The sequence below is a fragment of the Myxine glutinosa genome, chromosome 2 (assembly GCF_964187855.1).
Source record: "Myxine glutinosa chromosome 2, kmMyxGlut1.1, whole genome shotgun sequence".
In the NCBI taxonomy this organism is placed as follows: Eukaryota; Metazoa; Chordata; class Myxini; order Myxiniformes; family Myxinidae; genus Myxine; species Myxine glutinosa.
This window is the reverse complement of record NC_136262.1, coordinates 151421550-151440146: the sequence shown is the minus strand read 5'-3', so window position 1 is coordinate 151440146 and position 18597 is coordinate 151421550. Positions and strand designations below refer to the sequence as shown.

General features: G+C 42.0%; 1 protein-coding gene across 2 annotated transcripts in view; it reads right to left on the bottom strand.

The window, feature by feature from the left end:
* Positions 1–752: 752 nt before the first annotated feature.
* LOC137422552 (SCAN domain-containing protein 3-like) overlaps positions 753–18597 on the bottom strand; it is a 110149-nt gene continuing 92304 nt past the window's right edge. Inside the window, exons 3-6 of one of the 2 annotated variants that reach the window (XM_078771829.1) lie at positions 8217–8433; positions 7873–7926; positions 3374–3579; positions 753–1417 (exon numbers count right to left, since the gene is read on the bottom strand). In XM_078771829.1, the coding sequence (XP_078627955.1) occupies positions 951–1417; positions 3374–3491 (585 nt within the window). In that variant the 5' untranslated portion in view covers positions 3492–3579; positions 7873–7926; positions 8217–8433 and the 3' untranslated portion in view covers positions 753–950. Of the gene's footprint in view, positions 1418–3373; positions 3738–7872; positions 7927–8216; positions 8434–18597 lie in introns of those variants that run through there. The other variant, XM_078771828.1, reaches the window with a different exon arrangement.

Here is an 18597-nt window from a genome sequence, read left to right as displayed (position 1 = left end):
ATGGTCCGGACACACCAGTGGCTCAATAAAACATAAATCCTCAAAAATATCTACTAAGATAAAATCTATAAACCTATAAGTTACCTGCCAGTCATTTGAGGTGAATTTCCCATCCAATAACACTGATTAAGCTTTGGGACATCATCGCTGAACTCGAAAAATGAGAGAGATCCAAAAGTGCTCATTTGTCAGTCTTATTAGGTTTCCTCTACATACAATCTGGAGCTGCGTTCCGCAACCTTTTTAGCCCAGGACCCAATAAAAGACCCAGGCATCCGTCGCGACCCATGGAGCCCCCCCCCCCCCCCCCACAAACCGTCACGGAAATATCGATTGCTTATGACGTTAATATATTGCTGAGGGTTCGGTTCATCATCTTTGTACAGCAGTACAATTCGTAATTGAACAATAAAGCAAAGTGACGACAATCATCCCAAACACTGTCCTTATTTTGTTGTTATTTTGTACGGATCTCCACGACCATGATAGAGAGAGCGAGAGACCACGCCCCCTTGAGAATGAGCAGCGACTTTGATCACAGACTCCGCCCACTTGATATTATTGTCAGCCAATCAGCCGTAAACTCCCTGCCTTGTCAGCAGCTTCGGAAGAGATGAATCCGGATGAAGATTTAATGAAGACGATTATGAAGATGAAGAAGATGATGAAGATGAATCTCAGAACATTCATTGGCGGTGTATCTTTTGTGAAATAGAATAAAACTTTAATTATTAGAGTGACACGCCAAGATAAGGTGTTTGAACTTTATTTTAATCTTCATCGTGAATAGATGATGAACTTAAAATGTAACATGAACTGATAAACAAAACAAGAACAACTTTCACTGAAAAAACCCGATATGCACCTGAACTTATATCCAGGTTCAATGTTCCGTTATCATGAACAACATTAAATAAACAACTTTCACCGATTAGACCCGAAAGTGAAACTTACAAGCCGAATTCAAATGTTCCGTGAGCAACATTGTAGATGTGGATTGTTGACATCAGTGCGATGGTTGACTTTGCATATCTTGGCTCCGAGATCATCGATTCGGCTTTGAAGTTGTTGACGACTGCGATGCGTTTGTTGACGACTGCGAATATTTCTCCGGCCGTGGTCTTGGTCTGCAGATCGTCACATGCCAGAAGATCCTCCATAAAATCATCGCCATGCCGATAACGAACAAAGATGAGGATCAACGCCTTCTGTGCGACGTCCATCGACTCGTCCAACTGGACGACGAACTTGTTGGCCTCTAGGTTTGCGTACAGCTGGTGCTCGATGTCTTCGCCCATGTCTATTATCCGTCGGCGAATCGTGTCGGCAGAAAGCGGATTGGTGCTTATCTTGGAAGCCGCCGTCTCTCCGAGCACTTCTCTGCACATCGCCTTGGCGCATGGCAGGATGAGTTGCTCTGCAATACAAGATAAACAAGCATTCTGAGTATTGCGCTGCAATACATGTCCCCTACCAAAGTTCAAAGTGCCATAACTTTGTCAAAAATGATCGAATATGCAAATTTATGCACGGTTGATGCTGGTTTTCAAACTTGATCTGAGGTATGCTGAGACACGTGTGTCACGCCTCGCCTCGTTGATAAGCCCGCAAGATCGCTCCGTGGAGCGGCCTGCCCGTATTGCACTGTGTCAATTATATAAATTATTACCAACTTACGGTCTGAGGTACTAGCGATTCAAGAGATATCCATTTTTTTATGGCACATTGGAGAAGCCAATGCGAGGTTTCTTCTTCCTCAGCTTGTCACAACTCTGTCAAATGCGATCGAGTTAAAAAAGTCAGAATTTGACCAAATCTGTTTTATTCGTTTGTTAATATACCTCAGCTATTGACAATCTTAAATTAGAATTTTATTTGAGGTTAAAATGACCGCGACAGATCGTGTCCAACGATGCTTTCAGTCTGTACATGTGATAAATAATTAAATCCGCACACTTGACGCCTCTTCTTCTTCACGCAATAACAACTTCTAGCTTCCAGACCGTACATCCACTCATCTTGAAATTTTGCACACTTGTTACTCTTCATGACTTCTACTATAGTATGAACTTTCACGTCGATCAATAAAGCGAATCAAGAGATATCCATTTTTAAAATATTTTCGTTTAATTAACTATATCTGCCAAACCACGTGAGCTATCGCAAATTCCAAAAGGACATTTTAGTAGACTGACATGCGGAACAGATCTGTGAAGTTTCCCCTCGATTGGATCAAAAATGAGGGAGGGGCTCGGTTTTAAAGGTTCATGCTTAAAAACGTCATAACTCTGAAACCATGTGACGCATGACGTCATGCTCGCTGACTTTTTTGTTCGTCATGGGTATGCGATTCTGCCTGCAAAGTTTGGCCTCGATCTGTTCAGCCGTTGCAGAGAAAAAGGGGTTTTCACGAAAAACAATATGGCGCCCGAACCAGTGACCTGTGACGTCATAATTAGCATTGAAATATTCTACAGACCGAGTCCCTCCTATGGTGAAAATTTTACCTCAATCGGTCCTATTATTGCAGAGAAAATATTTTTTAAAGGAAATTAAAACTTAAAATGGCACTGAGCACTGAGTCATCAGAATTATCAGAATTCCCAAAGTTCAAAGTGCCATAACTTTGTCAAAAATGATCGAAACGTCGTGAAGTTCGAATTTGATCTGTAACTTATCATGAGGAAACGATGTGCCAAGTTTGAAATCATTAGCATTAAGAGTTTCGAAAAAAAGTCCGGAAAACTGTTCTTTGCGTGACGGACTGACGGACTGACAGACTGACAGACTGACAGACTGAGGGACGGCGTGCAAACCTATAGTCCCCTCCGGTGTACACCGGTAGGGGACTAATAACACATGAACATTTCTTTCACTTTATCTTTAATCTTGATTTTGTTCCAAGGCAGCGGTTCGTAACCTGGGGGTCGTTTGGGGTTTTCCGGGGGTCATGAAGGGGTCATAAATAACATATCAATTTGTTGAGCCCATTTTTAGGAACCTAACAAAGGTACATACCACACACAGTATTTTGTTCATGTATGCACGTACGTCACGACCCCCAGGTTAAGAACCGCTGTTCCAAGGCATTATAAAGATTCAATATGTACGATGTGATTGCCGTACGTACTTTTAAAAAAGAGGCAAAGTTTAAGAATGGCTGTATTGCAACAAACAATAAAACTTTCGAAGTTGTGATATACCAACGTATACATGGCACGAGTAATAGTAAGCAAGAACCCGACACATCAATATTCTAAAGACGAAATGAAAAACTAAATTTAACTATACTTACAGCACCATGTATTACTTTATGAACCTACAAACCGCCAATGCAGTGAAATACTTTTACGAAAAAAACCAAAAAACTTACCCGCAATAGTGTACGGTTTCTTTTCTTTGGCTATCTTCTCCGCCACCAGGTAGCTGGCTTTGGTCAGTCCATTCGACGGGAAAACAGCCGAACTCATTACTGACTTGCTGTTGTTCATCTCGTGTTCTTTCTGGAGAAAAAACTCCCGCGACTTGTTGACATGATCTCCATGTTTCTTCTCGAGGTGCCGTTTCAGCTTTTGGGGCCTGAGGGACTCGTTGGCCAACACGTCAAGGCATATCACACACTGTGGTCGATGAACATTGTGCTTATCGATATTCAAGGTGAACACATAGTTCAGGAACACAGGCTGATACTTTCTAGCCATGGTGAGTACCTTACGCTCACAAACTCAATCTTTCGAATGAAAAGCAATGGACATTTGTGTGTCGGAAACTAAACGTATGATCTGACTGACCGGATGCACGGCTGCACGCGCGGTACATCACGGTACATCGGTGCAGCGTGGTAGAAGAGTCCACACTTTAAAGTTTGTGTCAGCGTTCGTTTGATCTCTATTCTGTTCAGTCGGGAGAAGTAAATCGTCGATAAAGTTTTTTTCCCGCGATTTCTGAAACGATCGTGCGACCCATTGCAAATCCTTCGCGACCCAAACATTGGGTCGCGACCCATAGGTTGCGGAACGTCAATCTAGAAGAATACCTGTTGTTTTTACAATAGTTTATTCTTCTCCTTATTCTTCCACCCATGTTTTTCATGTCCGAAAACTATGAAATTAATGTTCTCAGCAATGGTTGGTCCGATTGACACAGATTTTTCACCAAGCGATTGGCTAGACATGTAGAATGTTTAACTGCTAATTATGACGTCATAAGTCACGTGGTATGGGTGCCATCTTGGAAAAAACCTTCAACATTTCCCCTCTATATCTCTGAAACGGCTTAATTGAAAAAATTGAGTCATGGCTCATTCTAAAGAACTCTTCATTGGGACCAAAAAATATTGTTACGTTTGTAGGGGTTAGGCAATAGCTTACTCCAAGTAGAATTGTATAGATTAGTGTGCTCCGACTGTCATGAACAAGAAGAAACCTCGATGTATCATAAGTAGAAAATTTGTGTAGACCGGATGTCGTGTAAGTGTATCTTCGTCCCCATGAAAGGGGTGGGTTTGTTAATTAGAGAGGGATTGTGGGTAATTAATCCCCTGTATGTAATTGCCTCTGTAATCTTTTCCTGTGTTCCTTATGACACTGCACTACAGACACCTAGTAAGAAATCGGCCATTAACCACACTAATTAAAAACCAACCGGAAACCAGGCATCGAACACAACCATAGATAACACCGACTTGGTGAGCACAGAGGCACAAAAGCTCTGTGAAGCCACGCCTCAAAGAGCAGTGATTGGCAGGGATTTGATTTGCACAGAGACTGGTAAGATGGGACTCGCTGAAAGGAGCGGACACGGAGACGTCGTGGGATGACGTCAGAGCCTCAAGGACAAAACAATTGGAGAGGCGGACATTTTCTCTCTTGGGTCCAGAATTTGTTGGTGGACGGTCGCCAAAAAGCTCTCTCTCTCTCTCAGCATCGACGTCCCCTCTCGCTCCTGCTTGTTTTGGGATCTGGTGGTGAACGGTCGTGTGCCGACATCTTGCCTTCTCCTTCTTGATCCATAACAAATGGTTGCTATTGCTCTTGCGCAAGGAAGCTTCATCGCGAACAGTCATGAGGAGGACATCTTGCTAATGGTCTTGAGGTGGAAGAGCTCCGACTGAGGACTGCGGTTTCCCAAGCAAGAACGACGAGCGGACGGGCGCTGCCTGCTGGCTGCGCTCTCGGCGAGGCCAGGAGTGAGCAGATGCGCAGTGAGGCCTAGTTCGTGCCAACAAACGTGCGTTTCCCGTCAAGGCCTCAGACGATCTTTGACGATTTCTGACGAGATATACCAGCCGATTGGAGATAAGTGCCACAAATCACACCTTTTTATTTTCCAAATCGCACCGATTGAAGATAAACACCAAAAGATTGGAGAAAAGTATTTATTTTCCTGTTATTTTATCCTTTGTCTGTATTCGGGTCTGTATGGGAGCTCTCCAATTAGGAATATAGTTTTGTCGTGTTTTCTTTGCTACCGGCATTTCCTTTAGTTTGTATTTTTGTACATTTTAATTCCGTGTCGGTTTGAGTTGATTTATTGCAGGGTCGAGGACGTCGGGTGGAGCTGTCCAGGTAAGTTCGTCATCCCCCTTTCCCTCGCGAGTAACGAAGATCCGACATTTGATTGAATGCCTTGGAGTTTAAAGCTTGTTTGGTCATCTGTGTCACCCAGCGGTATTCACCACACAGGGTCGTCACACGACAATATGTTTATTTAGGATATCAAAAGTGCTAATGTTACGAGGTTAGAATTTGACAAGTAGAACCCTTGATGACACGAATATGATTTTTTTTTACATGACCTAAGTGAAAAAAAAATCAGATTGCAAAACATTTCGACGTCATACGTCACATGGTTCGGCCGCCACATTGTTTTTTCGTGAAAAACAATAAAACCCCTTTTTCCGCAAAGGCTGAACAGATGGAGCCCAACTTTGCATGCATAATCGCATACTGATGACGAACAAAAAGTTCCTGGGTGATGATGTCATACGTCACATGGTTTTGGAGTTATAACGTTTTTAAGCATAAACTTTAAAACCTATCTCCTCCCTCATTTTTGAAGATATCGAGTGGAAACTTTCTACAAATGTTCCCCATGTGGAGAAGTTAAAAGGTTACTTGGGAAGTTGCGATAAGGCACATGGGTTGGCCGCAATAAATAATTGAACAAAAATCTTTAAAAGCTTCTATCTCTTGAACCGTTGCATTGATCGACTTGAAACTTTAATGTATTGCAGCTCTCATCAAGGGGAATACGTTTTAAAATATCAACATGATTGCTTGTACGGTCTGGAAGCTAGAAGTTGTTATTGTTTAAAGAAGAAGAAACTCTACATTTTATCTTCTCAAGCCATGTGACTTTTCAGTGTGCCTTTAATTACAAGGAAACACTTTTTTCTCTCAGGCCATCTAACTGATTGTGCCACTGCCCTTTATGGATTTATTTCCTTTAAAAATCATTTTCTCTGCAATAGTTGGACCAATTGACAGAAAAACTTTCAACATAGGAGTGCCTCCGCCAGTGGATTCTTATTATGGTAATATGATGTCATACGTTACGTGGTAGAGGCGCTATCTTGGAAAAACCGAAAAAATTTGCACCTCTATCTCCACAAGCGGTGTAGAAAAAATTGAGATGCCTCATTGTAAAGAACTCTCCATGCAGAATAACATATGCGAATGATGGTCATAGGTGCCTCCATTATGACGTCATAATTCGACAAGTAAAAAAAAAAACTTCATCCGATCAGGATGAAATTTCATGAGTATTCATCTTGGTATAAAATGATGCAAAAATTTTTTTACAATGATGTCGTATGGCATTGTGGTTCGGCCGCCATACTGCTTAAAATGAAAAGCCTGAAAAACCACTAAAAACCCATTTTCTCCGAAACAACTGAACAGATCGAAGCCAAACTTGCACAATCGCATACCCATGACAAACAAAAAGTTCAGCGAGCATGATGTCATAAGTCACATGGTTTAGGAGCTATGACGTTTTGAAGCATAGCCTTTAAAACCTAGCCACTCCCTCATTTTTGATCACATCAAATGTAAACTTCACAATTATGTTCCCCATGTCGACCTGCTAAAATGCCCTTTTGGAATTTGTGACAGCTCACATGGATTGGCAGCAATAAATAATTGAAAGAAAATATTTTAAAAAATTATATCTCTTGAAACGCTTCATTGATCGAAGTGAAACTTTATAATAAAATAGAAGTCATGAAGTGGAACAAGTGTGCAAAATTTCAAGATGATTGGATATACGGTCTGGAAGCTAGAAGGTGTTATTGTGTGAAGAAGAAGAAGAAACTCTGCAAGAGCCTCTCAGGCCATGGAGATGAAATCTGGCACTGCAATTTTTCAGATTTATTTTCATTAAAAATCATTTTCTCTGCAGTAATTGCACAGGCTTATTTACTTCTTCTTTCGTATGCAACACATGGTTGCTGGTAGCATCATTTGCTGAGGGTGCAGCTCTGTCACTGATACAATGCCCACTTTAGGTGAGAGCAGGAATTTGTAATTTGTTCAGGATGCCGGTGATAGCTCGCCCACTCCTCATGAAGGGCTCATGGGATATTTAACATCCATCGACTAATGTCAGACGGGTTGCCTAGTTTAACGTCCATCCAAGGGCCGGCACACACATTGATGCCTTTAGGTAATAAAAAGAACGAACATTCAGTCGTAGACTTTCACCACTTGTGAACAATTACATCAAGTTATAGTAACAAACTGCTTCCGAAGTACCAGGCTATGCATCTCCAATTTAATAAACCATTCTAGTAAGACATTTGTCTTCTGTCCCAACAGCTGATAGTTTCTTTCATTTTTCAGCAACACACAGTAACAGTATTTACAGCCTTACCGATTGAAAGTCACTCATGTCTCTCTTCATCCGCATTCATCACCTTTTGTACACCTGTATGAGGCACACGACTGCATTTTGCTTTAAAGTACAGTATTGTTGGCAATTAAATCAGCATGAAATCGGAGTATTCGTGAAAACAATTAATTCAATTCAGAAGATCAGCGACGGCTTTCCACTTGTGTTCAGGATGAATTCCATGAAAATCGTCACCCACGTGTGATTCCGTCACATTACCTGGTCTGCCTCACTGAGAGTAATACTCGTCTGTAGCCATGTGACAGTTCTGGTTCAATACATATAATTGAATTCTCTCTGCTCTTCTTAGCATTCAAGATAATTACCTTATATGTTCAAAATTAGAGTGCACATGGTGATTCCGTCACGATGGAATTCATGTCAGACGTTCATTGCGTGTATTGGGGGAAACAATATGGCCGCCAGTACACTTCCGGTGGCGACACAATAGTTCAGCGTTGAGCCTCCAATGCAGTTATGGAGATCAGTGGTCGATCGGCTGTCGTCATGCCGCTGCGCTGATCATGCAGGACAGGCACGGGGCTAATCGACAGCAACAAGTCAACAACACACACATATTTCTATGAAGTACATACTATTTACAATGTTAGATTGTCTATAAAGTATGTACAGTACTATGACAACATGATCACGTCTATAAAGTTTGTACTACAGCATTTGTAAATCAGCAGTAGAATATAGTTTATAAAGGTGCTCTTGTCTACTCTTTGGCAAAACACTTTAGAACCAGAAATTACCGTTACATCAATTTAGTCACTAAATTAGCTTCAGATAAGATTGTACTCCATTTCAAATTTCCCTTCTGTACCCATAAAATTTCCCTTCTGTACCCATATAATACAACCCGAAAGGGGGATAGGGGAGGGGGAGTGGATGGGGGACTGCTCATGTTTAATGCAGCACAAATCAAAAAAAAAATTTTCCGCACAATAACGATGAAATTCTCCAGCATGTAAACACATTTCTAAACAAGAAAAAGAGCAATCAGAGATTGCAAACCCTCACCAGGATGTATTTCAGTGGTTTTTAAGGCTTTTGTGTTAAAACAAATATGGCGGCCGAACCACGTGATCGATGACGTCAGCATTTTTTTTTTCTCCACTAATTTATTCCGAGATTATACTCAATAAATTTTATCTTGATCGGATGAAGTTTTGTACTTGTCGAATTATGACGTCATAATGGAGGCACCTATAACATCATCATTAACATTTTATTCCCCATGGAGGATTCTTTACAATGAGCCATGTCTCAATTTTTTTCTATTCTGCGCTTTCGGAGCTATAGAGGTGCAAGGTTTTTCGGTTTTTCCCAGATGGCGGCCGAACTACGTGACCGATGACGTCATAATTATCATTAAAAAAATTATACAGGTGGAGTTGCACCTATGGTGAAAATTTCCTGTCAATCGGCCAACGGTTGCAGAGAAAATCATATTTATTCTGTGCGGACAAACAGACAGACAGACAGACAGACAGACAAATAAAAAATCACTCATAGAGCGACACTTGGCAAAAGAGAACAAAGCAGAATGGCACTCAGTAGAGCATTTTTTGACCTCACAAATAATTGGTGGTTGAATTCAGTTAGCTGATATAAAAATCCAATTCAAATTTCAAGTTAATCGGATGAAAATTGAGGCTTTTAGAAATTTGAAAAAAGTGGTTGACTTTTGCCCTATGTTGAACTTTTGGCCTGTGCTAATCTCAAAAATAGTTGTTGGTTGAATTCAGTTAACTGATATGTAAATCCCATTCAAATTTCAAGTGCATCGGATGAAAATTGAGGATTTTAGAAATTTGAAATTGTTGTTGACCCTTGGCCTATGTTGACCCTTTGGCCAATGCCGATCTCAAAAATAGTTGTTGGTTGAATTCAGTTAACTGATATGTAAATCCCATTCAAATTTCAAGTGCATCGGATGAAAATTGAGGATTTTAGAAATTTGAAATTGTTGTTGACCTTTGGCCTGCCTATGTTGCTCTTTTGGCCGATGGTGATCTCAAAAACAGTTGGTGGTTAAATTCAGTTTGCTGATATGTAAATCCCATTCAAATTTCAAGTGAATCAGATGAAAATGGAGGATTTTAGAAATTTGATAAAAAGTGGTTGACCTTTGGCCTATGTTGACCATTTGACCTTTTTACCTCAAAAATATATAGGATTTCGTCGGACCACGAACTCTACCATTTGGTGAAGTTTCGTGAAGATCGGTTTAAAATTGTGTCCTGTCGGCAAGTATAAGTGAGCGGACAGACAAACAAACAAACACACACAAACACACAAACAAACACACAAACCGGAGTGATCAACAGACTTGCAAATTGTTATTATTATTATTTTTTGCCAAGTAACAAACAGACAAACAAACAAACGGACTCAAATGCAAGGCCCAAAAACGCTCACAAAATCCACCCATAACTTTGCCCTCAACATCGACGGTATCCCAGTATCCACCTCCCCTCACATCCGGAATCTTGGCGTCATCTTTGACCAAACCCTTTCCTTCGACAAATACACTAAACAGATCACAAAGTCAGCCTTCTTTCACCTGAAAAACATTGCCCGTCTCCGCTCATCCCTCTCCTCCACGGCTGCAGAAACCCTCATCCACGCCTTCATCACCTCCCGTCTGGACTACTGCAATAGCCTCCTCTATGGTTCACCCTCAAAAATCACCAATAAACTCCAATACATTCAGAACTCCGCTGCCCGTCTACTCACCCATTCCCGGACCCGTGACCACATCACCCCCGTCCTTTACAAGCTTCACTGGCTCCCCATCCCCCAGAGAATCCAGTACAAAATCCTCCTCTTGACATACAAAGCCCTCCATAACCTGGCCCCATCCTACCTGGCTGACCTCCTCTCCAGACACACTTCCACCCGCAACCTCCGCTCTGCTGGTACCAACCTCCTGACCCCCTCCACCCGGACCAAATTCAGATCCTGGGGGGACAGGGCCTTCTCCATCGCTGCTCCCACCCTCTGGAACTCACTACCTCACACCATCAGAGACTCCTCCTCACTCACCACATTCAAAACATCACTAAAGACCCACCTGTTGAACACTGCATTCAACATTCAACCCACAGCATTTAACCCCTGACTATCTCTTCTCCTTCTCCCTCCTTTTGCTTTAAATATTTCCCTATTGATTCTTGTCTTTTTGCAATTGTTGTTTTCATGGATTGTTATGCATTATGTTTTCCACTCTGTCAAAGCGCTTTTGGGCTTCTGGAAAAGCGCTATACAAAATAAATGAATTATTATTATTATTATTACCCTCTCCTCTGGCGAGGGTAACTAGAACGGCACTCAGTCGAGAGCAAACCTCCGCTTGTAGTCAGGTTCAGTATGTCCAGATTTAAAGTTTCGTTGGATTTTTTGGGGGATTTGGAAAACTATATATTTTTGGAAACTATATTGTATAGTCAGTCAGAAAACCAATGTTGCTATTTGCACAGACTCCTGTATGGCGGCCATCTTGGATTTTCAAAATTGCCGCCGTAGAACTAATTTTTCTCAATATCTCAGCTTCTAAATAACATAGAGCTTTGATTCTAACGGCTAAACATACATTTTCAAGGGCCCCGAATCCAATGGTAACAAGTTCGATAAGCTAGACATGACCATAGAGCTCCTATGTGGCGGCCATCTTGGATTTTTCAAACTGGCCGCCGTAAAATTGATGTTTCTCAATATCTCAGCTTCTAAACAACATAAAGCTTTGATTCTAACGGCTAAACATACATTTTCAAGGGCCCCGAATCCAATGGTAACAAGTTCGATAAGCCAGACATGACCATAGAGCTCCTATGTGGCGGCCATCTTGGATTTTTCAAACTGGCCGCCGTAAAATTGATGTTTCTCAGGATCTCATCTTCTAAATAAGACGGAGCTTTGATTTTTCTAAATCCCAAAAACAATCCAACGAAATCTAAAATCTGGACATGCTGAACCTGACTGTGTTGACTGTAATGAGAAATACTATTCTACTGCGAGTGTTTTGTACCACAGATCTTGAACATTGATGTCACTGGTCAGAAGTTGTATGAAGACTACGTGTCGGAGCGTATCAATGGAGATGTTAGCCTCTGGGCACCAGTCAAGAAGGAGAACAACAAGATGTTCACGTCTGGGAACAAGAGAACCACAGTGAAACTCAGAGACAGGACTGTGGATCTGAAGGAGACTAAGGAACTGTACGGAAGGCTCATGGTCCTTGCCAAGTCAAACAGAGACGTCAACCAGAAATATGCCATCGGAAATTACGAGTTCACTGTGACACCAAGAGCACTGTTCGCTCCAGATGGGACAATTCTTCCATGCACTGACAAGTCGAAGTTAATTCCTCTCCTCGACAAGTTAGCAAAGCAGAAATTCACCCCGAAGATCAGCAGCAGACACCAGCTGCAAGTGTTCTTCAAGAAGATCCAATGGACACAAGAACTATGGCATCCACATCTAGTAAACCTACAAGTCGGAAGATTGCACTGGTGGATGGGATGGTACTTGTGCATAAGCTGACAAAGAAACCAGCCACTGTAGTGAAAGTCAACGATCTGGGTGAATGCTTCAATGACAGACTCATGTCTCTAACAAAAGATTGTGATGAGATCATACTGGTCTTTGACACGTACAAAAACGATTCTCTGAAGAGTGCTACCAGGGCTAAAAGAAGGCAAGGAAAGGATGCAGTACAGTATCAAGTCAGAGATGACACCAACATCAAACACATCCCAATGAGCAGATTCCTTTCTCATGACAAAACAAATAGTAAGGGCATTTTATGAGATATTTCACAAATCTGTTAACTAAATTGTTACCAAAAAATTTCTTCATCAATATGTTTGTAAAGGTGTGTAATAACATGTGTTAAAATGTTGAAGTTCAACTCCCGTGGGAAACCCAGAAAAAAAGCTGTTGAATTCGGGTACCGAAAAATTATTTTCGAGAATTTTTATTTTTTTTAATCGGCCCTTAAGTAACTTATGAGGGGTCAAATAAGGGTTTTTCATGATTCTGAGTTGATTGTTAACATTTATATTTTCACTTTTACATTTACACACAAAGTAGCTTTTATTTCACATACATATATAATACTCAAGAGTTATTTCTCATTCACAATGTCAGAAGTTTCAACAGTCATTGTCTATGTCTTCTTCAGACTCAACAACATCATGACTGCAGTTTCTGCATGTAATGCCATTACAGACTCCACAGGCCGAGATGCACGTGACCCCATTCTTCTTGCAGCTGCATCGCCGGTTGCTGCAATCTCCATGACAATTACAGCTCGTGAACTGCAATAGCTCCTCAGGAGCCGTGGGGTCCAGTGTTGGAACTGGCTCATACCCATGCACACCTATTGTCCATCCATAGTCACTGGGGTTCAGAGACATGCTCTGTAGAAGGATCCAGTCCCGGGTCTGCAGGTAGGACAGAAGTTTGGCTGTCGTACTTCCAGGATAGATCAACTGGATCACATCTAGTAGTCCAGAATCTTCCATGATGTTACCCATTGATCCAAGATAAGACTTCAGCAGGTGAAAACCACCCAACCTTGGAATGACGGGTAGATTTGCCTGCTTTATTATATTCACAGCCTTCAGCCAAATCGGAAGATCAAAGGTCACTATAGCGACCCCAGCGTGCCGTATGCACTCTTTCAGAGTGGTGAAGATGGTGTTGAGGTCATTAGGGTCTCCTTCAATAACTGGGAGGAACTCGATCTGTGTGCTCTGCTTTGCATCATTAGCATGGATTCTCTTCATCCAGCCATTCCAGTTGGAGTGTGGGAACTCAGGATCGTTGGCTTTGATCACCCACCCCGCTGCCCAGAGTGTGTCACCTGGAGTGAGGAGTGGCTGATCATGAGCCAGGGAGGAGGAAAGCTCAGCGAGGGGGAGAAACATGATCGCGTTCGTTCCTATCTGTTTCCTGTTCGTAAATGGAATAATCTTTACTTCAGTTCCTCTCAGGATCTTAGCTTTGTCGAGTGCCTTCAACTTCACCCGGGGGAAAGCTGCTGTTGTCTGTGGATCTGGCAAAGGTGGTGCCGGAGAGGTGACTTCGATCCAACCCATTGAGTGAAAGGGAGTGTTTCCGTGAATAGAGACAATGTTTAAATCTATATTGTCTCCAACAAACTGAGTGACTGCATTGTTTGTTTCCCCAACCTCCATAAAGACCACCTGATCATTACTTGACAATTCACTTTCACTGGCTGGCACTTTGGCTGTCATCACTGATTGATCCTCAAGCGCAGCATCAACCGCAACCTCATCATTGATCTGTTCATCGGTTTCCTCCACAATGGTGTCAAGAGTGCCAGAAGTATCTGGAACATCATCTCCACTCCTACTATTAAGGAAGCAGTATTTGTAGTTTTGTGTCTCCGTGTAAGACTCAGTGTATCCCAGCCGGTGGAACTTGTTGAGCATCCATTTTGACCCAAATCTATGATCAAGTTGTATGGCAAGCCCCATTTGGTGTGGCAATACTCCAGACCGAGGTCGACAGGCTTTAAGAAAATTCTGCCCCCAAACGGCAACTCTTTCGTCTGTCTTGACAATCGGTCTCAAGAACATCTGAAGGCTTGCAGGAACAAGTGTCAGCTGACTATCGATGTCAGTCATACTGTGTGTGGTGGGGTATGACTTTGGACCTAAATCAATCAAGGCAATATCATTGGATATGAACTTGAGTGCCGTCTTTATGATCTGAGTCTTCTCATCTCCATGGTCAAGATTAGCATGATGCGCTCGCAGAATATTGTCGGTGCCATCTTTGAGACAGAGTACATCTGCCCTTCTTTCCTGTGTTGTGAAATACAAGGTGTCTTCGTATTTCTCTAGAAGTTTTATCTTTAGCCAATGCTTTGAATAAGAAAGGCTCTTCTCTGGTGACTGATCAAACTCCTGCAGCTTTTCATGGACTTGGTCCATGTTCACTACCCCATGCTCTAATTCTGAGTCTAACCATTCGCAGAATTCAATAAAAACTGCCTCTCGCTCCTCATCAATACTCCTCTGTCCTCTCTTCCTTTTTCCTTCCTCATCAGTCTTGGACAAACTGTCACCTCTCGCAAACATAAGTTTGCATCGCAAATGGTACAGTGCTTCTTCTGCTACCAAGTCGTTGATCCCTTCCAGGCGTCCAGTGACTTCAGTGCCCCAGTCATCCCCGCGACTCCGTGCTGTCTTCAGCAAGCTTGCCTTCAGTGTATCTGCAGTCAAATTATCTGGCACTCTGTATTTCTTTCTGGCTTGTGCTGGATTATTTTTGTAGAGCTGGGCTGGTTGGTTGCAAAGAATGCATACATCCTTATACAGGAGGTCAACTGACTGTGATCTTCTAGAACTGCAGCCAGTTGATGAACTGAACTCACAAGTAGTGCGTCTTCTCTTCAACTTTGATGACTCTTTCTCTGCCTTTGATGCTTGAGCTGACTTCTTGGTGGTTGCAACAAAGTTGTTGTACAGATCATTTTTACACTTCTGGTGGTACCTCAGTTTTCCTTCCTTTTGAGCCTCCTTCATATGTTCCACAACAGTAACATTTTCGACAGTTTCTGCTTGTTTCAATAAAGTTGAGTATCCCTTTGGAGTTGCCTGTATGAGCCTTTCAGCTGGTGTATCCGAGCGTGCACAGATGAAGCAATTGAGCACAGGTGGAGTAACGTCTTCATCCATATTGCTAGACTCCATGTCCTGCAAAGTAGAAAATGAGATATATTTAGAAATTATTTTTCCACAAAGGAGTGTCTGTGGTGAAATATAAATGTTAACAATCAACTCAGAATCATGAAAAACCCTTATTTGACCCCTCATAAGTTACTTAAGGGCCGATTAAAAAAAATAAAAATTCTCGAAAATAATTTTTCGGTACCCGAATTCAACAGCTTTTTTTCTGGGTTTCCCACGGGAGTTGACCTTCAACATTTTAACACATGTTATTACACACCTTTACAAACATATTGGTGAAGAAAGTTTTTGGTAACAATTTAGTTAACAGATTTTCATATGTTTCCCTTACTAAAAGGCTGATCTGACTGACTATCTGGCAGCGAAAACTCTAGAATACAACAGTCACTCATCCAAGTTGATCATCACGTCTGCTTCAGGGCGTACTAGGAGCAACAGTGACCTGCTCTTCGAGGACAACAACCATGAAGAAGCTGACACCCTGTTGATCCACCAGGCCGTGCTGGCATCCCAGCGAAACCCACATGATGCGCAGTTGGTGTTCTTCTCTCCCGACACAGATGTCCTGGTACTAGTCATAGCAAACTATGACCTACTGCTGAGGAATACATCCATTTCCATGGCCTCTGGAATACTTCAAATAGAGCCACTGTGGACAGCTCTAGGGGTCGAAAGAGCAAAGGCGTTGCCAGCCTTTCATGCTTTCACAGGGGCAGACAACACTGGGAGGTTCTCTCGAATAGGCAAAGCAACCTGGCTGCATGTCTACCTCAAAGCAAGTGAAGATGTCATAGACACCGTGCGAATGCTTTCAGATGCAACTGAAGTGACGGAGGACATGTTGTCCACACTAGCTAACTTTGTATGCGCTGCTTACTCTCCAAATGGCATCCACATCGACAGCATCCCCGAACTACGATGGTATCTCTTTTGCAAACACATGGCAGAAAGTGACAGGCTTCCTCCTACTCTTGGAGCTCTCAAGCAGCACATCCTTAGAGTCCATATCCAAGCCAGAGTGTGGGGTCAGGCAAGCATTGCTCAACAGGATCCTCAGCTGAATCCCCTGCAAAACGGCTTTTACAAAGACACGGATGGACAAGTGAAACCAACCACAACTGAGGAGCCTCCAGCCCCCAAGGCCATCATTCAAATGGTTAGATGTCAGTGCAAAACAGACTGTTCTTCATCTAGATGTTCCTGCAGAAAAAACAACTTGGCTTGTACAGACCTTTGTCAGTGTGACATCCAGTGCCAAAATGATGAGGACTCTCAAGATGTGATGAACGAAAGCGATGATGAGGATGATGATGACTTTACTCAATGATGAATCAAAGCTCTGTGCTCTTTAGAAGGTGAGTTACATCAGTTTTACGGCGGCCAGTTTGAAAAATCCAAGATGGCCGCCACATAGGAGCTCTATGGTCATGTCTAGCTTATCGAACTTGTTACCATTGGATTCGGGGCCCTTGAAAATGTATGTTTAGCCGTTAGAATCAAAGCTTTATGTTGTTTAGAAGCTGAGATATTGAGAAACATCAGTTTTACGGCAGCCAGTTTGAAAAATCCAAGATGGCCGCCACATAGGAGCTCTATGGTCATGTCTAGCTTATCGAACTTGTTACCATTGGATTCGGGGCCCTTGAAAATGTATGTTTAGCCGTTAGAATCAAAGCTCTATGTTATTTAGAAGCTGAGATATTGAGAAACATCAAGTTTACGGCGGCCAGTTTGAAAAATCCAAGATGGCCGCCACATAGGAGCTCTATGGTCATGTCTAGCTTATCGAACTTGTTACCATTGGATTCGGGGCCCTTGAAAATGTATGTTTAGCCGTTAGAATCAAAGCTCTATGTTATTTAGAAGCTGAGATATTGAGAAACATCAGTTTTACGGCAGCCAGTTTGAAAAATCCAAGATGGCCGCCACATAGGAGCTCTATGGTCATGTCTAGCTTATCGAACTTGTTACCATTGGATTCGGGGCCCTTGAAAATGTATGTTTAGCCGTTAGAATCAAAGCTCTATGTTATTTAGAAGCTGAGATATTGAGAAAAATTAGTTGTACGGCGGCAATTTTGAAAATCCAAGATGGCCGCCATACAGGAGTCTGTGCAAATAGCAACATTGGTTTTCTGACTGACTATACAATATAGTTTCCAAAAATATATAGTTTTCCAAATCCCCCAAAAATTCCAACGAAATTACATAGTGAACCTGACTATTGGTTGGCCATATCACTCAAAGGTGAAGAATCACTTAAAAAATTATACTAGCTGGCTCCGGATCTGGATCTTCACCAAAATTGAATCGATTCTTCATTGTCACACACACAACCTGGCCAACAAGTTTCGTGTAAATCTATCCACAACTTTTTTAGATATCCTGCTATGTATGTTTTTGGCCCTATCTCCCAATGATGAAGAACCACTTTAAGAATTCCAGTAGCCGGATCCGAATCCGGATCTTCACCAAAATATAATCATTCCGTCGGTGTCACATACGCTACATCTCTGCCCAATTTCGTCCGAATCCGTCCACAACTTTTTGAGATCTTTTGTTCACAAACGGACAGACAGACAAACGGAGACAGACAGGGGTGAAAACATAACCTCCATCCACCTTTGGTGGCTGAGGTAAAAAGCTGAAAAAAATTATTAAATCATAGCTTATTCCACACAGAAATCCTAAAATGGCCCAGACAATATTATTGGTACCTTTTAGAAGTTGTTAAAAATAATTAGATTTAAAGCAGGTGATTCTACTTTACTCTGGAATTGAACTCACCTGTGGTGAGTTGCAGGTACCTGCAATATAAAAATCACTAATTCAACCAGTTTGAATAGAGAAAAGGGGTCATTCTGCTGTTTTGTGTCACTGTGTGTACCGCAATGAGCATGGAGAAAAGAAACAAAACCAGAGAATTGTCTGAAGAGGTCAGACACAAGATTGTAGCCAAGTATGGACAATCTCAAGGC